This window comes from Microcaecilia unicolor, chromosome 9 (genome assembly GCF_901765095.1).
Source record: "Microcaecilia unicolor chromosome 9, aMicUni1.1, whole genome shotgun sequence".
Classification (NCBI taxonomy): Eukaryota; Metazoa; Chordata; class Amphibia; order Gymnophiona; family Siphonopidae; genus Microcaecilia; species Microcaecilia unicolor.
In genome coordinates, this window is record NC_044039.1 from 226,545,683 (window position 1) to 226,566,908 (window position 21,226).

The following is a 21,226-nucleotide window of genomic DNA, read 5'->3' on the forward strand; positions in this document are numbered from 1 at the left end:
GGTGATCAAAAACCACTGAAACAGAGTCCCTATCGAATATCTGCTGAGGTGGAGAAGCAAATGAAGCAGAAGACTGATGAAATGCTAGCCTTAGGTGTTATAAAGAAGTCTCATAGTCCCTAAGCTTCTCCTGTAGTTCTTGTTCCTAAGAAAGATGGCACAACCCGTTTCTGTGTAGATTACAGGAAGCTTAATGAATGCACTGTATCTGATGCCTATCTGATGCCCTGAATGGACGAATTGCTAACTACTTAGCTGGGGCCCAGTACCTAACTACAATTGACCTTAAACGAGGGTACTGGCAGACTTCCCTAACAGCTGCTGCTCAGGAGCAATCAGCATTCATTACCCCATTTGGTCTGTATGAATTAGCTGTGGTGCCTTTTGGAATGAAAAATGCTCCTGATACATTCTAATGCTTGGTCAATCATTTGTTAGATGGACTCCAGGAGCCTACTAGGGCTTACCTTGATGATACTGTGTACTGTCAGACTTGGGATGACCACCTGATCCATTTAAGTGGAGTATTAGATCGGATACCCCTGACCATCAAGCCCAGCAAATGTTAGATTGGGATGGTAGAAGTGCAATATTTTGGGCACAGTGGGAGGTGGACAGCTAAAGCCTGAGCCAGCTAAGGTGGAAGCTATACAGAATTGGCCCACTCCACAAAACAAAAAGTATTGACCTTCCTTGGGACAGCAAGGTATTACAGAAAGTTTGTGCCTCACTATAGCACCATAGCCAAGCCCCTGACTGACCTGACAAAAAGGAGACTGCCCCAAATCATTACCTGGTCGCCAGAGTGTGACGCGGCCTTCCAAGCATTCAAAACTGTGTTGGTTACAGTTTCCGTGCTAGTTGCACCTGATTACCAACAAAGCTTTGTGGTGCAAACTGATGCCTCAACATATGGCATTGGGGCTGTATTCAATCAAGTGAATAGCAGAGGGGAGGAGCACCCCATTATGTACCTGAGTTGCAAGCTCCTTGACAGAGAGGTAGCATATGCCACTACTGAGAATGTTTGGCCTTAGTATGGGCCCTTAAGAAACTGCAACCAAACCTGGATGGGCGAGACAGTCATCACAGATCACAATTCATTGGTCTGGCTTAAAAGAGTCTTGGAGAGAATGGGAAGCTACTCCAGTGGAGCCTGTCCTTTCAGCTGTACAACTTCACCATACAGCAACGGAAGGGCAATGAACATGGCCTCTCCAAGAAGGAAGAGCCAGAACTACCCTGACACTGGACTGTAGAGACACTACCAGCAGATTGAAGAGGCCACAGTTTGGGGTCTCCCTTCAAGGGGGGAGGTATGGCGAAACAATAGGTTTTCAAGCCTGTGAATTGTAAATGTTTTCATGAAGTGTATTTCTCTTGATTGGCCAGTAGATGGCATTTGTTTTGTGTTTTAAAGCATTGCAGAAAAAGCAGTTTTTTAAAACAAGTGTTAGATAGTTTTAAAGCCAATCCTTGCTTTGGTTATCTGTTATTATATGCTGTACCTTTCACCTGTTTTGCAAGCATTCACTGTTCTACCGTGACAACAAACCTGTTAGTTTATTGGCTCTGTTATCCTGTACTGACTAAGAATCATGGTGGTTTATGTGTTGGGTCTGTGGGAGCTTTCCAGGAATTGTGGGACCCCTGAGAGTGTGGCCCCAGTAGCCTGGGAATAACGTAAGAGTGAGAGACTCATCCAGAGGCAAGTGGGACCCAGTCGGTGGGAGGAGGGTGTTAGTGTAGAGCACAAGTGGCAGGTGTAGGCAGACCTGAGCAGTGCTGAGGGTGGACCCTGTAAATGGCTGCAGGGTTAGGCCCAGGTGGCTGCTATGCGTTCCATTCTGTGACAGACGTCTCCAAAAGTATCTACAACTGCCCACTTATGTGATATGAACTCGAGCTTGTGTTTAGGATAATTCCTGTGAGTTTTCCTCAGACTATGGCTTGTGCAGGCCACCACTCAGTGCTTTGAGCTGTGGCAGTTGATAGGACTTGCCCGGATCAGCAAGTGCTTGAACTGGAACACTGTATAAACATTGTATAATTGGAATTAGAAAAGGGATAGAGAAGGGTGAAAATGATAGAAGGGGATGGGACGACTTTCCTATGAGAAAAAGCTAGGGTTCTTCAGCTTGGAAAAGACGGCTGAGGGGAGATATGATAGCTGTCTGTAAAATTGTAAGTTGTGTGGAACGGTAGATATGAATCATTTGTTTACTCTTTCCAAAAGTACTAGGACTAGGGGGCACACAAAGAAACTGCTAAGTAGTAAATTTAAAACAAACTAGAGAAAATATTTGTTCACTCAGCGTAAAATAAACTCTGGAATTCACTGACAGAGAATGTGATAAAAGCAGTTAGCTTAGCAGGGTTAAAAAAAGGTTTGTATAATTTCCAAGTCCATAAGCCATTATTAGGATGGACGGGAAAATCCACTGTTTATTTCTAGGATAAGAAGCATATCATCTGTTTTACTCTTGCCAAGTGTTTGTGATGTGGATTGGCCACTGTTGGAAACAGGATACTGAGCTTGATGAACCTTTGTCTGTCTTAGTATGGCAACGTTTATGCTTTGTTTTGAAAATGATTTAAAACTGTTTCTTTAATCCTACAAAATCTTTGTTTGAAGATGTTTTATAGAAACTCTTACTTATAATTACTTTGCTGCCACCTAGTGATTATTTGAAGGATTGTTTTTCAGTGAAGTTAAGTAGGTATACAGTAGGTACAGTTTAACATCAAACTTACAATTTTGTTAACAGCATAACAATAGTAAAATGTACAAGCAAATACGATGAAAGATGAAACAGGATCAAAAATATACACATGTAACAGCACTGAAATTCAAATAACAGAGATATAATACGATTTAAGCATAATAGTGATGAATATCTAATAAGCACATAATTAGAACATTCACATAGCTCTGCTATGCTACTAATGCTTTCTTACAATACAGCTTACCACAGAGCTGAGGGGTTAAATGCAGATATATAGAAGGGGACAAGATGTGTGGTACAGAGTCAATTGGGTGGCTAAACTAAAGGCAAATTCTTTGTACAGTTGATTCTTACTCAACTTCCTCATTTAGGAATCCAAAAAGCATCAATGCAGACATCATAGGAGGACAGATGATATATCAAGCTCAGCTGTTACATCTTGAACCAGCTGGGGTCGAATATGCTGTGGCAGCAATGTTCACAGGGCCTGTGAAAAGGACGTCTGAGACATCACACAATAGTAACTCTTTGTGGCACATATATACCAGATGTCTTGTGGCCCCTTGTCAAGAACTGCCTAGAGAGACGGGTTTCATTTGTTAAAAAGGAATAAAACAAAACAGAGAAAAGAAAATAGGATACCTTTTTTACTGGACTAACTTAATACATTTTTTGATTAGCTTTCAAACCCTAACATGGTGACCTGGGTAGTTGAAAAGCTCATAAGATCACAACTCACAGGCAATTAGTTGGAAACCCAAAGGAGAAAAGTGCCAGTGTTCCTTTTCCACACATTACGTGGTCTTCTACAGTAGTTAAGCCTATGCAAAATTACTTAATCAGTGCTGCTCAAATTCCTCATAAATTAAACTACAACATGTGACTTGCTTACCAACCCTTGCACTGCTTAATAAAGGCTCTAGTCCAGGAATTTGTAAGACAGCACAAACGTTATTTGCGCCCCCACCCCAGCTTCTATCATAAGCCTTGATAGAAACAGAGAAAAATGAAGTTAGATAAAGACCATGTAGTCATTCCAGTCTGCCCAATCATAGCATATACTATCCCTTCCTCTCTCTTTGAGATCCTATGTACTTGTCCCAAGTGTTCTTGAATTTAGCCTTCACCACTGCCACCAAAGATCCATTAAGCCCAGCATCTGGTTTCCAACAGTAGCCAATCCCGGTTACAAGTGCCTGGCAAGATTCCAAAACAGTGCAATACATTTTATGCTGCTTATCTTAGAAATAAACAGTGTATTTCCCCCAAGTCCATCTAATGGCTTATGGACTTTTCTTTTAGGAAGATATCCAACCTTTTTAAAGACCCGAGAAGATAACTGCTTTTACCACATTCTCTGGCAACGAATTCCACAGTTTAATGGGAAAGCGCGGGGTACAAATGTAACAAAAAATAAATAAATAAATAAATAAATAAATATTTTCTCCAAATTCATATTAAATTTACTACTATGTAGCTTCACTGCATGCTACCTAGTTCTAGCATTTTTGGAAAGAGTAAAGTGATTCACGTCTACCTGTTCAACTCCACTCATTATTTATAGACCTCTATCATATCTCCCATCAGCCATCTTTTCTCCAAGCTGAAGAGCCCTAGACGCTTTAGCCTTTCCTCATAGGAAAGTCGTCTCATCCCTTTTATCATTTTTGCTGCCCTTACCTATAGCTTTTCTAATTCCACTATATCATATTTGAGAAGCAGTGATCACAACTGCACACAGTATTCGAGGTGCAGTCGCACCATGGAGCAATACAAAGGCATTATAACATCCTCATTTTTGTTTTCCATTCCTTTCCTAATAATACCTAACATTCTATTTGGTCTCTTAGCCGCCACCGCCGCACACTGAGCAGTGGGTTACAATGTATCATCAACAATGGCAACTAGATCCCTTTTCTGGTCGGTGACTCCTAATGTGGAACCTTGCATCATGCAGGTATAGTTTGGGTTCCTCTTTCCCAAATGCATCACTTTGCACTTGCTCACATTAAACTTCATCTGCCATTTAGACGCCCAGTCTCCCAGTCTTGTAAAGTCCTATTATAATTTTTCACAATCGTCTTGCGATTTAAGTACTTTGAATACCTTTGTGTCGTCAGCAAATTTAATTACTTCACTAGTTACTTCTATCTCTAGATCATTTATAAATAAATTAAAAAGCAGCAGTCACAGCACAGACCCCTGGGGAACCCCACTATCTACCCTTCTCCAATGAAAATACTGACCATTTAACCCTACTCTCTGTTTTCTATCTTTTAACCAGTTTTTAATCCACAATAGAACACTACCTCCTGTCCCACGACTCTCCAATTTCCTCTGGAGTCTTTCATGAGGTACTTTGTCAAACGTCTTTTGAAAATCCAGATACACAGTATCAACCAGCTCGCCTTTATCCACGTTTGTTCACCCCTTCAAAGAAATGTAGCAGATTGGTGAGGCAAGATTTGCATCGACTAAATCCATGTTGGCTTTGTCTCATTAATCCATCCTTATGTATATGCTCTGCAATTATTTTTTTTATAATAGTCTGTACAATTTTGCCTGGAACCAATATCAAGCTCACTGGTCTATAATATTCGGATCACCTCTGGAACCCTTTTTAAAAGTTGGTGTTGCGTTGGCCACCCCCTCCAATCTTTCAGTACCATGCTCGATATTAAAGATAAATTACATAATGAGGAGCATTTTTGATATGACATTCAAATGGTGAAAAACATTTACCGGAAAACTTTTAAGAACGCAACTCCATAATGGAAGAAATAAATGCATTCTGATATTCAAAAATATTTTTAAAAAGTTTAGAAAGAAGATGCACTGCAAACATCATAGACGTTCTGAAAAAAACTATTGTTCTGCTCCTTTCATTTGTCATGCTGCTGCTCTTCTCCCTGGGCAGTGTGATAAATAACTTATGGTAAATGAGGATGGAGTGCTGGTGCCTTATGACTACCTCCAGGAGGAATCTGGCCTTATGCAATGAGATTTCTTCCAGGCCTGGAAAAAATTATTACTGGAGGAAATACTCTTTGCGTGAGCAGTTCAGGGGAGTGGTGGTGGTAGGGGCAGTATTACAAGGTTTTATCAAGGTTTACTTTTACAGATCCCTATACCACATCATTATAAAGATAGGATATTTATTGCGGGTCTCCACTGCATCCAGTATAGTAGAGAATGTTATAAAATGCTATATCCATGGTATTATACGCCTGCTCGCCTTAAAGCTATTTTTGGGGGGGGGGGGGAGGATGATCTTTGCTGACGGGGCTGTGTATAGTGTTGTATACATCAGTGAAATGAATTCTTTCTTTATTGCATTTTGAACTTAATTTTTAGCCATTACAACAGTCTGAAAATGTTTGCAAGAGAATGCAGATCATCTTTACCCGTTTAATCTTCAGAGTTCACACTCAACCTTAAGGAAAAAGAGTTTACTGCACCATGCTGTGTACTCACACTCATCCAAACCCAGCTGGTAAGCCAGATTTTGTAGGCCTCGAACTTTTTCCATGAGATTAGCCGTGGTCAGACTCCCCAACTCTGAAAGACATGGAGATAGAAAGCAAATCATTTGCTGAATTCCTGTTTTTCTGCTACCTGCAACTGGCAAAAACGTGATGCTGCATCACTGAACCTCTGACAACAGCCAATCCAAGTCACTTGGCAGTATCTTACAGAATCCAAAACGAAAGTCTGTTCCTTACCACTAATTTCCCAGCCGAGGAAGAGACATCCAAATTTCATAATTATTTCTGGACTTGTCCTAATTTGTTGAGTTTCAAGTTTATTTATTACATACTATCCTGCCCAATAGGAAATCTTCTGGGCGGCTAACAATTTAAGGTAAAGGAGAGAGGGAAGAGGCAAAGAAATCAGCAGGATAAAGGGTAGAACTACAATATTAGATAGGATGGGAGGGAGGGAAAACATGAGGCTATGTCATACATAACTAGTAATATTATATTTTTGGTATGGATGGTTGTTTATTGTCTACATACTTTTTAATACGGATGTTAGTGTTTTGCAGTGCTTTTCTATCAAATTAATGGATTTCTTATACGTTTTTAATATAAACCCTAGTTATTGTGATGTAAACCATTCTGTTTTGTGAACGCAATAAGAAACGGTATAGTAAATAAATAAACGATACATCTTCAAGATTCCCCGGGAAACCATCGGTATGTACAGGATGTTAGTTAAATGCATCAATGAAAAGATGAGTTTTTAGTTGTGATTTGTCCTAACTCAGATTTTTTTTTAAATAGATTTTCAAGACAAAACAGAGACCATAATATCCCTACACATACACCAACTACAAACCATTATCAACTGGTTGCATCCCAAGCATGAATGACACTGCTAATCTTTAAAATCCCTGTATCCAAGCCCCACCCCTTCATTCTATAACACATCACCACCTTTAAAGACAGCAGGTGCATCCCCCCATATAGTTACCCCCCCCCCCCCCGAGTGCACTACTCCCTAAACCCTCCCCCCTTGGATCTTGAAGCAATCTCTTAAAACCCCAAACTGTTTCAACACAATGGATGTTCTCTTACCCTCAGGGCCGGTCTTAGGCAGAGGCGAACGAGGCGGCCGCATAGGGCCCCGCGCCTAAGGGGGCCCCGCGCGGCGTGCCTCGCCTCTGCCTCGCCGACCACGTTCGTCTGCCCTCCACCCATGTCCCGCGACGCGAGTCTCCTCGTTCCCCTGCTGCTCCCCCTCCCTCCAGCCACCTGAGACATCTCCCGTCTGACCCCCCCCTCCCCGACCCGCCAAACGACCCTCTTCTGTCGCCCGCACCTCACCTGACCCGACCCAGCATTTAAAAAAAAAAAACCTCCAAGCGGCGGTGCCGGTGCCTCGCGTCTGAGGGCAGAAAACTCGCTTCGTCGTTGGCCGGCCTTCCCTCAAGTCCCGCCCTTGCGGAAGTTACATCAGAGGGCGGGACTTGAGGGAAGGCCGGCCAACGACGAAGCGAGTTTTCTGCCCTCAGACGTGAGGCACCGGCACCGCCGCTTGGAGGTTTTTTTTAAATGCTGGGTCGGGTCAGGTGAGGTGCGGGCGACAGAAGAGGGTCGTTTGGCGGGTCGGGGAGGGGGGGGTCAGACGGGAGACGTCTCAGGTGGCTGGAGGGGGGGGGAGCAGCAGGGGAACGAGGAGACTCGCGTCGCGGGACATGGGTGGAGGGCAGGGGGGGTTACTGGACATAGGTGGATGGCAGTTGGCAAGGGGGGCAGGAGGGTCGCTGGACATGGGGTGGATGGAGGGGAGGAGGGCTTCTGGACATAGGGGGATGGCAGGGGGCACAGGAGGGTCACTGGACATGGGTGGATGGCAGGGGAGGGCATAGGGGAGGGGGGGGTTGCTGGACATGGATGGCAGGGGGGACAGGAGGGTCGCTGGACATGGGGTGGATGGAGGGGAGGAGGGCTTCTGGAAATAGGTGGAGGGTAGGGGGCACAGGAGGGTCGCTGGACATGGGTGGATGGCAGGGGAGGGGGGTTTCTGGACATAGGTGGATGGCAGGGGAGGGCAGGGGGCACAGGAGGGGTCGCTGGACATGGGTGGATGGCAGGGGAGGGCATAGGGGACGGGGGGTTGCTGGACATGGATGGGAGGGGAGACAGGAGGGTCGCTGGACATGGTGGATGGCAGGGGAGGGGGTTTCTGGACATAGGTGGATGGCAGGGAGGACAGGAGGGGCGCTGGACATGGGTGGGTGGCAGGGGAGGGGGGTTCTGGACATAGGTGGATGGCAGGGGAGGGCAGGGGGCACAGGAGGGTCGCTGGACATGGGTGGATGGCAGGGGAGGGCACAGGAGACGGGGGGTTGCTGGACATGGATGGCAGGGGGGACAGGAGGGTCGCTGGACATGGGTGGATGGCAGGGGAGGGGGTTTCTGGACATAGGTGGAGGGCAGGGGGCACAGGAGGGTCGCTGGACATGGGTGGATGGAGGGGAGGGGGTCTCTGGACATAGGTGGATGGCAGGGGAGGACAGAGGGGACAGGGGGGGTTGCTGGACATAGATGGATGGCAGGGGGGATAGGAGGGTCGCTGGACATGGGTGGATGGCAGGGGAGGGGGTTTCTGGACATAGGTGGATGGCAGGGGAGGACAGAGGGGACGGGGGGGGGGGTTGCTGGACATAGATGGATGGCAGGGGGGACAGGAGGGCCGCTGGACATGGGTGGATGGAGGAGAGAGAAGAAATGCTGGACATGGATGGAGGCAAGGGAAGAGTGAGGAAGGAGATGAGGTGAGGGAAAAGGAAGAGAGGAGTGTTGAACAAAAGCATAAAAAAATAGAAGTGGAAAGCTTCAAAGAACAGCAGAGCAAGCTGTTTCAACACTAAATCTCCTGGGACATGATGGGGCCCACATCAGCTAAAGGCACGGCTCCAGAAAGTCTGTGGAATAAGGGAAAGCAGATGTAGCATGTTCTGCACAATAGCGTTGTGGTATTCAGAGACTTGCACAGGAATGTTGTATGAGAGAATTGGTCAGATGCCAAAGAAGAACGATATAAAAACAGATTGGAACAAAGAGGTAGCGAGCATTCTAATTTCTTTGTCTGTATATAGCATTCTGATTTCTTCGTCTGTCTATAGCATTCTGATTTATTCGCTGTACATTGTTTTTTTAATCATTCATTCTGACTTGTATATTGCTTATCAAGAAATGCTACCTGAAATAGCCCATTGAGCTATTCAGTACAATTGTAAATAAACTTTATATCTTAAATAGGAAATTCGTCTGGCGTTCTCTACAAAAGTGGCGAGCCAGCCAGGAGCGCAGATTTATGCCGCACACGGAAAAGAGAAGGCGAGACGAATGACAAATTAAGTGTTTGTTGTTAATGAAGTTTTTTACAGGATTTTGAGAGAGAGCAAGCGTTGTTTACGCCTGATTACTGTGTACCACTGATTTGGGAGTGATCAACCTACTGACGTGGACATACAGGTGACGACTCCTGGGCTTGCTAAAGAGAATAAGAAGACGCGTGAGTAAGCTTACATTGTGGACTTATTAGTGGTATATTTGTTTAGCTTTGTAGTTTTCTGTTTTGTATATTTTCTTTGTTTAGGTGCAGTAGTATATTTTTGTAGGTTGTGGCTCTATAGGAGAAATTGTAATAGTCAGAATAAAATGGAAGGGAAAGGGGCAGATAAGAAAGAACAGCCCCCTGTATTTACTTTGTATTTAGATTTAGATAGTTCAAAACAATGCTCCCCTTTGCAGCATGTCATAGAATTATTCCCGTTAGAAAAAAAACAGATTGAAAAAATACATGAGAAATGGGTCAAATATGATGCAAACTGGTCTCAGTATGGATCGTTTGATCGTCCAAAATTATTATCTCTCCTGAGATACTTACAAGAAAATAAAAATAAGCAGAAGAAAAGTTTAGAACAACATCTTACAATTTGGAATTTATTTTCTGTAGCAGCAGATCTTTTTCATGCAGATGTAGAAAAAATACAGCGAGAACAGGAAAATCAGCCTTTGGTTCAGCCTGAAGGTTGAGGAATGTCATCTGGTTTTGATTTCTCGGGTGTCTGGCTTAGGCTGCAGGATAGAAAGGTCAGGAAGAATTGAAATTTGTTTTGTTCCTTTTAAAAGATTGTTTTAGATTAGATTTAAATAAGTTTGATTTTGTCTTATAAGGTGATCTCTGTTTATTTTAAAATATGTGTTGTTCTGTTTAATTAATAGGTTCTAGTTCTCTATGTGGAATGTCTTTGCAATTTAACTTTGTTTTTTTTTAAGTGAGATTCCTGCAGTGTTAAGAGATCATCTGGCTTGAATTAGTCACAGTCCTAGCTAGTTCTGTGTGTAGGGCTAATAGGTGAAAGAGGTGATTTAAAATCTTTAATAACATCTGAACAATATGATTTGTCAGCAATATGGTCACTATGCTTCAGAATGTTATCAGAATGCAAGAATGCCCCAAGTACAAATGCAGACGCAGCAAGGATTGATGCCACAAGTAGTAGGGATGCCTGTGAGTGCCCCGCAGACTGCAATACAGCAGCCGGCGACGCAATCACAGGGACCAGGGGCTGCAGTACAGAGACAAGGCACTGTAAATGCCTTTCCAACTTGGCAGAATACTCCAGACCAATGCTATTGACTGGAAGCAGACCAGTGTCAGGAAGAGGGAATGATTTTCAGGTTAGACACAAGGGAACCCTTTATTACATTGACAATTGGAAAATATGGAACTCCTGTGAGATTTTTGATAGATACAGGGGCGAGTACCTCTGTGTTATGTGCAAAACCGCAGGGAGTTAAGCTTTCAAATCAGTATAGAACAACAGTGGGATTTACGGGGATAGAACAAAGAAAAAGGCTAACAGAACCCACTCTGGTGCGCTTGGAATGCCAACTGCACGGTTCAAGGGAGGCTGTGGTACCCTTCTTAGTGGCACCTGATTGCCCAGTAAATTTGTGTGGTAGAGACTTGTTGTCTCAATTAGGATTGTGTTTAGATTTTGGAAATAAAGAAATACCAAGTTTGCTCACTATGGTCCAACAGTTGAATAATGAAAATAAAGTAAGGGTTATGGAAGAATTACCACAACATATTTGGAGTACAAGTGATTCACCATATGGACTAGCCGTAAATGCAAAACCCCATAAGATAGAATTAATAGAAGGGGCACAGGGGCCGAAGCAAGACCCTTACCCCATACGACCTAAATTAGTATCCAAAACCCTGGAACACATTGGTAAATTATTGAAATGTGGTATTATTGAACCTTCAGTATCCCCGTACAATACCCCATTGTTTCCGGTTCCAAAAGGGGAAAACAATGTAAGGATAGTACATGATTTAAGAGAGCTAAATGAGATTACAAGAAATCAATTTCCGATTTGTGCGAATCCTGCTACTCTTTTGCATACCCAGAATATATATGCATATAACACTGTTATTGACTTGTCTAATGCATTCTTTTCAATACCTCTTCATCCAGGCAGCTCCTTGTGACTCTGGGCAAGTCACTTAACCCTCCATTGCCCAGCGCATTGAGCCTGCCATGAGTGGGAAAGCGCGGGGTACAAATGTAACAAAAATAATAAATTTCCTAGGCCAGCCTTCTCGGATTACAGAGCTTACAATCTAAATATGTCTGATATCACTGCTGGGTAAAATAGTGGAAACTATTATAAAGAATAAAATTAAATAGACATGGTTTAATGAGACAGAGCCAGCATGAGTTCAGCCAAGGGAAGTCTTGCCTCACCAATTTATTTCATTTCTTTGAAGGCATGAATAAACATGTGGATAAAGGTGAGTCAGTTGATGTAGTGTATGTAGATTTTCAGAAAGCTTTTGGCAAAGTTCCTCATGACAGACTCCTGAGAAAATTAAAGAGTCATGAGATAGGAGGCAATATTCTGGATTAGGAATTGGTTATTGGATTTATAAATAATCTGGAAATCGGAACGATGAGGGAGGTAATTAAATTTGCAGATGCCGCAAAACTATTCAAGGACATTAAAACACATGCGGACTGTGAAAAATTGCAGTAAGACTTTAGGAAATTAGAAGACTGGGTATCCAAATGGCAGACGAAATTTAATGTAGGCAAATGAAAAGTGATGCACATTGGAAAGAATAATCCGAATCATAATTACGATGCTAGGGTCTACACTGTGGGTCAGCACCCAAGAAAAAGATCTACGTGTAGTTGTAGATAATACACTGAAATCTTCTGCTCAATGTGCAGAGGGGGATGCTAGGAATTATTAGGAAAGGGATAGTAAATAAGCCTGAAAATACTAATGCTTCTGTATTGCTACATGGTGCGACCTCACCTTTTACATTGCATTCAGTTCTGGTTGTCATATCTCAAAAAACATATAGCGGAATTAGAAAAGGTTCAAAGAAGAGCAACCAAAATGATAAAGGGGATGGAACTTCTCTTTTATGAGGAAAGGCTACAGAGGTTAGGGCTCTTCAGCTTGAATGAAATTAGAGACCGCTAAGGGGAGATATGATTGATTTCTACAAGAAGTGAATCAATTTTTTATTCATACCAAAATTACAAAGACTAGGGGACACTCAAGGAAGTTTCATAAAAGTACTTTTAAAACAAATTGGAGGAAATATTTTTCACTCAACAAATAGTTAAGCTCTGGAACTCTTTGCTGGAGGATGTAATAACAGCGTATTTGGATTTAAAAAAGGTTTGGACAAGTTCCTGAAGGAAAAGTCCATAGTCTGCTATTGAGAAAGACATGGGAAAGCTACTGCTTGCCTTGGGATTGGTAGCATGGATTCTTGCCACTATTTGGGCTTTTGCTAGGTAAGTACATAAGTAATGCCACACTGGGAAATGACCAAGGGTCCATTGAGCCCAGCATCCTATCCACGACAGCGGCCAATCCAGGTCAAGGGCACCTGGCAAGCTTCTCAAACGTACACACATTCTATACATGTTATTCCTGGAACTGTGGATTTTTCCCAAGTCCATTTAGTAGCGGTTTATGGACTTGTCCTTTAGGAAACCATCTAACCCCTTTTTAAACTCTGCCAAGCTAACCGCCTTCACCACGTTCTCCGGCAACGAATTCCAGAGTTTAATTACGCTTCAGGTGAAGAAAAATTTCTCCGATTGGTTTTAAATTTACTGCACTGTAGTTTCATCGCATACCCCCTAGTCCTAGTATTTTTGGAAAGCGTGAACAGACGCTTCACATCCACCTGTTCCACTCCACTCATTATTTTATATACCTCTATCATGTCTCCCCTCAGCCGTCTCTTCTCCAAGCTGAAAAGCCATAGCCTCCTTAGTCTTTCTTCATAGGAAAGTCGTCCCATCCCCACTATCATTTTAGTCGCCCTTCGCTGCACCTTTTCCAGTTCCACTATATCTTTCTTGAGATGCGGTGACCCAAATTGAACACAATACTCAAGGTGCGGTCGCACCATGGAGCAATATAACGGCATTATAGCATCCTCACACCTGTTTTCCATACCTTTCCTAATAATACCCAACATTCTATTCGCTTTCCGAGCCGCAGCAGCACACTGAGCTGAAGGTTTCAGTGTATTATCGACGACGACACCCAGATCCCTTTCTTGGTCCGTAACTCCTAACGTGCAACCTTGCATGACATCGCTATAATTCGGGTTCTTTTTTCCCACATGCATCACCTTGCACTTGCTCACATTAAACATCATCTGCCATTGAGCCGCCCAGTCTCCAAGTCTCGTAAGGTCCTTCTGTAATTTTTCACAATCCTGTTGCGAGTTAACGACTTTGAATAACTTTGTGTCATCAGTAAATTTAATTACCTCGCTAGTTACTCCCATCTCTAAATCATTTACAAATACATTAAAAAGCAGCGGTCCTAGCACAGACCCCTGGGGAACCCCACTAACTACCCTTCTCCATTGGCCACTGTTGGAAACTGGATATTGGACTAGATTGACCATTGGTCTGACCCAGTACGGCCGTTCTTATGTTCTCTCTTCCCCCTCCCCCATGGTCCATCAACTCTCCTCCTCTCTCTCTAGGCCAACATTGCTCCCTCTCTCTTTACTGCTGATCTCTCCCTCTCATCCACTGTTCTGCACTGTTCAGCCTCTCTTCCTTTCCTGGATCCAAAGACTTTCTCTTTCTTCCTAACTGCCTTCCCATCTAGCATCTCTCTCTCCCACACCACCTATATCTCTCCCTCTCTTTTTCTTCCCTCCACCCTGTTGTCTGCCATCTCTCTTCCTGCCCTCTGTTCCAGGGCCCATCATTTCTTCCTCCACCCACTCCCAGTATGGAATGTCCTTCCATCTCTCAACCCACCCCCCCTTCCCAGTCTACTTTAAAACAGCTCCAAGGGGGCCCCTTTGGTCTGCCATGTATTCTTCTTCTTGCCATACCATCTCCTTGCCTTACACTCACCTTCCCTGTCTAACATAAATTGTGTTTTTGTTCGCAGGAGGTCGCCAGCATGGCAGTGATTCTGATATGTTGCCTGCGTCTGCCCCAGTACTGTTTCTCTACCGTGTTCCTCCCAGACGCAGGCAGCATATCAGAATTGCTGCTGCACTGGCAACCTCCTGTGAACAAAAATATGATTTACGTTAAACAAGGAAGGTGAGGGGAAGGGGAAGGGAAAGAGACCTTAGATGGGGTGCGAGAATAGGAAGAAATGATGCACTGCAGGGGCCCCCTGGAGCTGTGGGGCCAAGGGCAGCTGCCCTGTTTGCCCCACCCCCTAACGCCAGCCGTGCTTTTGTCTGGATTATTACAATGTTATCTATGCTGGTTTGCCCATTTCCCAGATTAAACGCCTTCAAATGTTAGAGAACATGGCTGTCAGATTACTCTGCAAGGCTAAAAAAATTGGATCCCGACATGTCATGTCATGACATAAATGCTTATATTACTCCACAAAAACAGGGGCAGCTCACCTCTGATTACAAAACAAAGAAAATTGGGAATAGTCCAGTGAGATTTTACATATTAAAATAACAGTAAAATTAGATAAGTACATAAGTACATAAGTAGTGCCATACTGGGAAAGACCAAAGGTCCATCTAGCCCAGCATCCTGTCACCGACAGTGGCCAATCCAGGTCAAGGGCACCTGGCACGCTCCCCAAACGTAAAAACATTCCAGACAAGTTATACCTAAAAATGAGGAATTTTTCCAGTCCATTTAATAGCGGTCTATGGACTTGTCCTTTAGGAATCTATCTAACCCCTTTTTAAACTCCGTCAAGCTAACCGCCCGTACCACGTTCTCCGGCAATGAATTCCAGAGTCTAATTACACGTTGGGTGAAGAAAAATTTTCTCCGATTCGTTTTAAATTTACCACACTGTAGCTTCAACTCATGCCCTCTAGTCCTAGTATTTTTGGATAGCGTGAACAGTCGCTTCACATCCACCCGATCCATTCCACTCATTATTTTATACACTTCTATCATATCTCCCCTCAGCCGTCTCTTCTCCAAGCTGAAAAGCCCTAGCCTTCTCAGCCTCTCTTCGTAGGAAAGTCGTCCCATCCCCACTATCATTTTCGTCGCCCTTCGCTGTACCTTTTCCAATTCTACTATATCTTTTTTGAGATACGGAGACCAGTACTGAACACAATACTCCAGGTGCGGTCGCACCATGGAGCGATACAACGGCATTATAACATCCGCACACCTGGACTCCATACCCTTCCTAATAACACCCAACATTCTATTCGCTTTCCTAGCCGCAGCAGCACACTGAGCAGAAGGTTTCAGCGTATCATCGACGACGACACCCAGATCCCTTTCTTGATCCGTAACTCCTAACGCAGAACCTCGCAAGACGTAGCTATAATTCGGGTTCCTCTTACCCACATGCATCACTTTGCACTTGTCAACATTGAACTTCATCTGCCACTTGCACGCCCATTCTCCCAGTCTCGCAAGGTCCTCCTGTAATCGTTCACATTCCTCCTGCGACTTGACGACCCTGAATAATTTTGTGTCATCGGCGAATTTAATTACCTCACTAGTTATTCCCATCTCTAGGTCATTTATAAATACATTAAAAAGCAACGGACCCAGCACAGACCCCTGCGGGACCCCACTAACTACCCTCCTCCACTGAGAATACTGGCCACGCAATCCTACTCTCTGCTTCCTATCTTTCAACCAGTTCTTAATCCATAATAATACCCTACCTCCGATTCCATGACTCTGCAATTTCTTCAGGAGTCTTTCGTGCGGCACTTTGTCAAACGCCTTCTGAAAATCCAGATATACAATATCAACCGGCTCCCCATTGTCCACATGTTTGCTTACCCCCTCAAAAAAATGCATTAGATTGGTGAGGCAAGACTTCCCTTCACTAAATCCGTGCTGACTTTGTCTCATCAGTCCATGTTTTTGTATATGCTCTGTAATTTTATTCTTAATAATAGCCTCCACCATCTTGCCCGGCACCGACGTCAGACTCACCGGTCTATAATTTCCCGGATCTCCTCTGGAACCTTTCTTAAAAATCGGAGTAACATTGGCTACCCTCCAGTCTTCCGGTATTACACTCGATTTTAGGGACAGATTGCATATTTCTAACAGTAGCTCCGCAAGTTCATTTTTTAGTTCTATTAATACTCTGGGATGAATACCATCAGGTCCCGGTGATTTACTACTCTTCAGCTTGCTGAACTGACCCATTACATCCTCCAAGGTTACAGAGAATTTGTTTAGTTTCTCCGACTCCCCCGCTTCAAATATTCTTTCCGGCACCGGTGTCCCCCCCAAATCCTCCTCGGTGAAGACCGAAGCAAAGAATTCATTTAATTTCTCCGCTACGGCTTTGTCCTCCTTGATCGCCCCTTTAACACCATTTTCGTCCAGCGGCCCAACCGACTCTTTGGCCGGTTTCCTGCTTTTAATGTATCTAAAAAAGTTTTTACTATGTATTTTTGCTTCCAACGCTAATTTCTTCTCAAAGTCCTTTTTTGCCCTCCTTATCTCCGCTTTGCATTTGGCTTGGCATTCCTTATGATCTATCCTGTTACTTTCAGTTGGTTCTCTTCTCCACTTTCTGAAGGATTGTTTTTTGGCTCTAATGATTTCCTTTATCTTACTGTTTAGCCACGCCGGCTGACGTTTAGTCTTTTTTCCCTTTTTTCTAATACGTGGAATATATTTGTCCTGAACCTCCAGGATGGTGTTTTTAAACAGCATCCACGCCTCATGCAAGTTTTTTACTCTGCGAGCTGCTCCTTTCAGTCTTTTTTTCACCATTTTTCTCATTTTGTCGTAATCACCTTTTCTATAGTTAAACGCTAGCGTACTTGATTTCCTAGTTTCACTTCCTTCAATGCCAATATCAAAACCGATCATATTATGATCACTGTTATCAAGCGGCCCTCGTATCGTTACCCCCTGCACTAGATCATGAGCACCACTAAGGACTAAGTCTAGTATTTTTCCTTCTCTTGTCGGCTCCTGAACTAGCTGTTCCATGAAGCTGTCCTTGATTTCATCAAGAAATCTTATGTCCCTTGCGTGTACAGATGTTACATTAACCCAGTCTATATGCGGGTAATTGAAATCCCCCATTATTATTGTGTTGCCCAGTTTGTTTGCGTCCCTGATTTCCTTTAACATTTCCGCATCCGTCTGTTCGTCCTGGCTAATTCAAGTATTTTTCAAAAAGCCAAGTTTTCAAGTGCTTTCTAAAATTCAAGTAATCAGACGGGTTTCTAAGATTTCTCGGGGGACAGTTCCAAAAACTAGCAGACAGATACAGAAAAGAAGACTTAAAAATAGTCAGATAGCGAACTCCTTTAGAAGAAGGAAAATGCAATACAAGAGGATCTTGTAATTTTATGAGTATTTCCATAATGGGACGGTTAATAAGAGAGCACATGTATGATGGTGCTAAGCCATGAAATATTCTATATAATAATTTGTACCTCAACGTTCTATGGCTGGCTGGCTGGTTGTCTGGGCTCGTAACATCCTGACGTCAGCAAGCCTCCAGCGTTCCCGTCCCTCTCACTGTTCCGCCCTCGCGTAAAGACAAAATGACGTCAGAAGAGGGCGGAACAGTGAGAGAGAAGGGAATGCTGGAGGTGAACTGACATCAGGATGTACGCAAGTGAAGGCAACGGAATGCTGGAGGGGAGGACAGAATCGCGGGACATCGAGGTGAGGAGAGGGCAGGGCAGAGAAGAATCGATGGACATGGATGGGATGGGAGGAGAGGAGAGAATCGTGGGACACGGATGGGAGGGCAGGGCAGAATCGCAGGTCATGAATGGGAGGGCAGGGCACAGGCCAATCGCTGGACATGGAGGGGAGGACAGAATCACGGGACATCGAGGGGAGGGCAGAGGAGAATCGATGGACATGGATGGGAGGAGAGGAGAGAATCGCAGGACACGGATGGGAGGGCAGAGGAGAATTGATGGACATGGATGGCATGGGAGGAGAGAATCGCGGGACACGGATGGGAGGGCAGGGCACAGGACAATCGCTGGACATGGAGGGGAGGAGAGAATCGCAGGACAAGGATGGGAGGGCAGGGCAGAGGAGAATCGATGGACATGGATGGGAGGAGAGGAGAGAATCGCGGGACACGGATGGGAGGGCAGGGCAGAGGAGAATCGATGGACATGGATGGCATGGGAGGAGAGAATCGCGGGACACGGATGGGAGGGCAGGGCAGAGGAGAATCGCTGGACACGGAGGGCAGGGCATGGGAGAGAGGAGAAATCGCTTCAACGAGAGCCTTAAAAACATAATTGCCATTACATGATAGCTTTGCTAGCGGCCGTTTCATTTTTTTTTGAGAAACTGGCCTTTTTTACTAATCTTAAATAACATTGAACAGAGTTTAAACATGATCCTAGAATAAACAGGCAACCAAGAAGCTTTAATCAAAATAGGGGTTACGTGCTTGTATTTTCTCACAGAGTAAACCAATCTGGTGGCTGTATTCTGCAACGTCTGTAATTTTCTTAAAAGAAAAGAATTACAACCCATATACAGAGTTACAGTAGTCTAGTAGACTTAAGATTAATGCCTGTGTCAAAAGTTTGACTTGGGAAGATTAAAAACAGTTACAAATTTGATGCAAACGTCGAAGCGGTGCAAAGAAAAGCTACGAGAATGGTATGGGATTTGCGTTACAAGACGTACGAGGAGAGATTTGCTAACCCGAACATGTATACCCTGGAGGAAAGGAGAAACAGGGGTGATATGATACAGACGTTCAAATATTTGAAAGGTATTAATCCGCAAACAAACCTTTTCCTTGACTACTGCAACCTACACCTCACTGGTCTCCCACTTAGCCATCTATCCCCCCTTCAGTCCGTTCAGAACTCTGCTGCACGCCTCATCTTCCGTCTGGACCGATACACTCATATCACCCCTCTCCTCAAGTCACTTCATTGGCTTCCAATCAGGTACCGCATTCAGTTCAAGCTTCTGCTTCTAATCTACAAATGCACTCAATCTGCAGCCCCTCCTTACCTCTCAACCCTCATCTCCCCTTACGTTCCTACCCGTAACCTCCGCTCTCAGGACAAATCCCTCCTTTCAGTACCCTTCACCACCACCGCCAACTCCAGGCTCCGCCCTTTCTGCCTCGCCTCACCCCATGCGTGGAACGGACTCCCTGAGCCCATATGCCAGGCCCCCTCCCTGCCCATCTTCAAATCATTGCTCAAAGCCCACCTCTTCAATGTCGCCTTCAGCACCTAACCACTATACCTCTATTCAGGAAATCTAGACTGCCCCAACTTGACATTTCGTCCTTTAGATTGTAAGCTCCTTTGAGCAGAGACCGTCCTTCTTTGTTAACTTGTACAGCGCTGCGTAACCCTAGTAGCGCTCTAGAAATGTTAAGTAGTAGTAGTAGTAGATACGAAGGTGGTAGAACGAGACATGAAATGAGATTGAAGGGGGGCAGACCAAAGAAAAATGTCAGGAAGTATTTTTTCACAGAGAGAGTGGTGGATGCTTGGAATGCCTCCCACGGGAGGTGGTGGAGATGAAAACGGTAACGGAATTCAAACATGCGTGGGATACACGTATACCCTGGAGGAAAGGAGAAACAGGGGTGATATGATACAGATGTTCAAATATTTGAAAAGTATTAATCCGCAAATGAACCTTTTCTGGAGGTGCGAAGGCGGTAGAACGAGAGGACATGAAATGAGATTGAAGAGGGGCAGACTCAAGAAAAATGTCAGGAAGTATTTTTTCACGGAGAGAGTAGTGGATGCTTGGAATGCCCTCCCGCGGGAGGTGGTGGAAATGAAAACGGTATCAGAATTCAAACACGTGTGGGATAAACATAAAGGAATCCTGTTCAGAAGGAATGGATCCTAAGGAGCTTAGCCGAGATTGGGTGGCAGAGCCGGTGGCGGGAGGCGGGGATAGTGCTGGGCAGACTTATACGGTCTGTGCCAGAGCCGGTGGTGGGAGGTGGGGCTGGTTGGAAGGCGGGGATAGTGCTGGGCAGACTTCTACGCTCTGTGTCCTGAAGAGGACAGGTACAAATCAAAGTAGGGTATACACAAAAAGTAGCACATATGAGTTTATCTTGTTGGGCAGACTGGATGGACCATGCAGGTCTTTTTCTGCCGTCATTTACTATGTTACTATGTTACACATAAAGGAATCCTGTTCAGAAGAAATGGATCCTCAGGAGCTTAGCCGAGATTGGATAACAGAGCCGGTAGTGGGAGGCGGGGCTGGTGGTTGGGAGGCGGAGATAGTGTTGGGCAGACTTATATGGTCTGTGCCAGAGCTGATGGTGGGAGGCGGGGATAGTGCTGGGCAGACTTGTACGGTCTGTGCCCTGAAAAAGACAGGTACAAATCAAGGTAAGGTATACACAAAAAAGTGGCACATTTCTTGGGCAGACTGGATGGACCGTGCAGGTCTTTTTCTGCCGTCATCTACTATGTTACTATGTTAAACAGAAAAGAAATTATTTTGGCAAGGTGGGCAATTTATTTGTCCAAGG

At 44.3% G+C, this 21,226-nt stretch overlaps 1 protein-coding gene across 1 annotated transcript in view; it reads right to left on the minus strand.

Annotated features, from left to right (window-relative positions):
- Nucleotides 1–21,226, minus strand: part of LIN52 (lin-52 DREAM MuvB core complex component) — a 189,968-nt gene that overhangs the window by 105,539 nt on the left and 63,203 nt on the right. Inside the window, exon 5 of the mRNA XM_030215138.1 lies at nt 6,201–6,284. Within this exon, the coding sequence (XP_030070998.1) occupies nt 6,201–6,284 (84 nt within the window). The remainder of the gene's footprint in view (nt 1–6,200; nt 6,285–21,226) is intronic.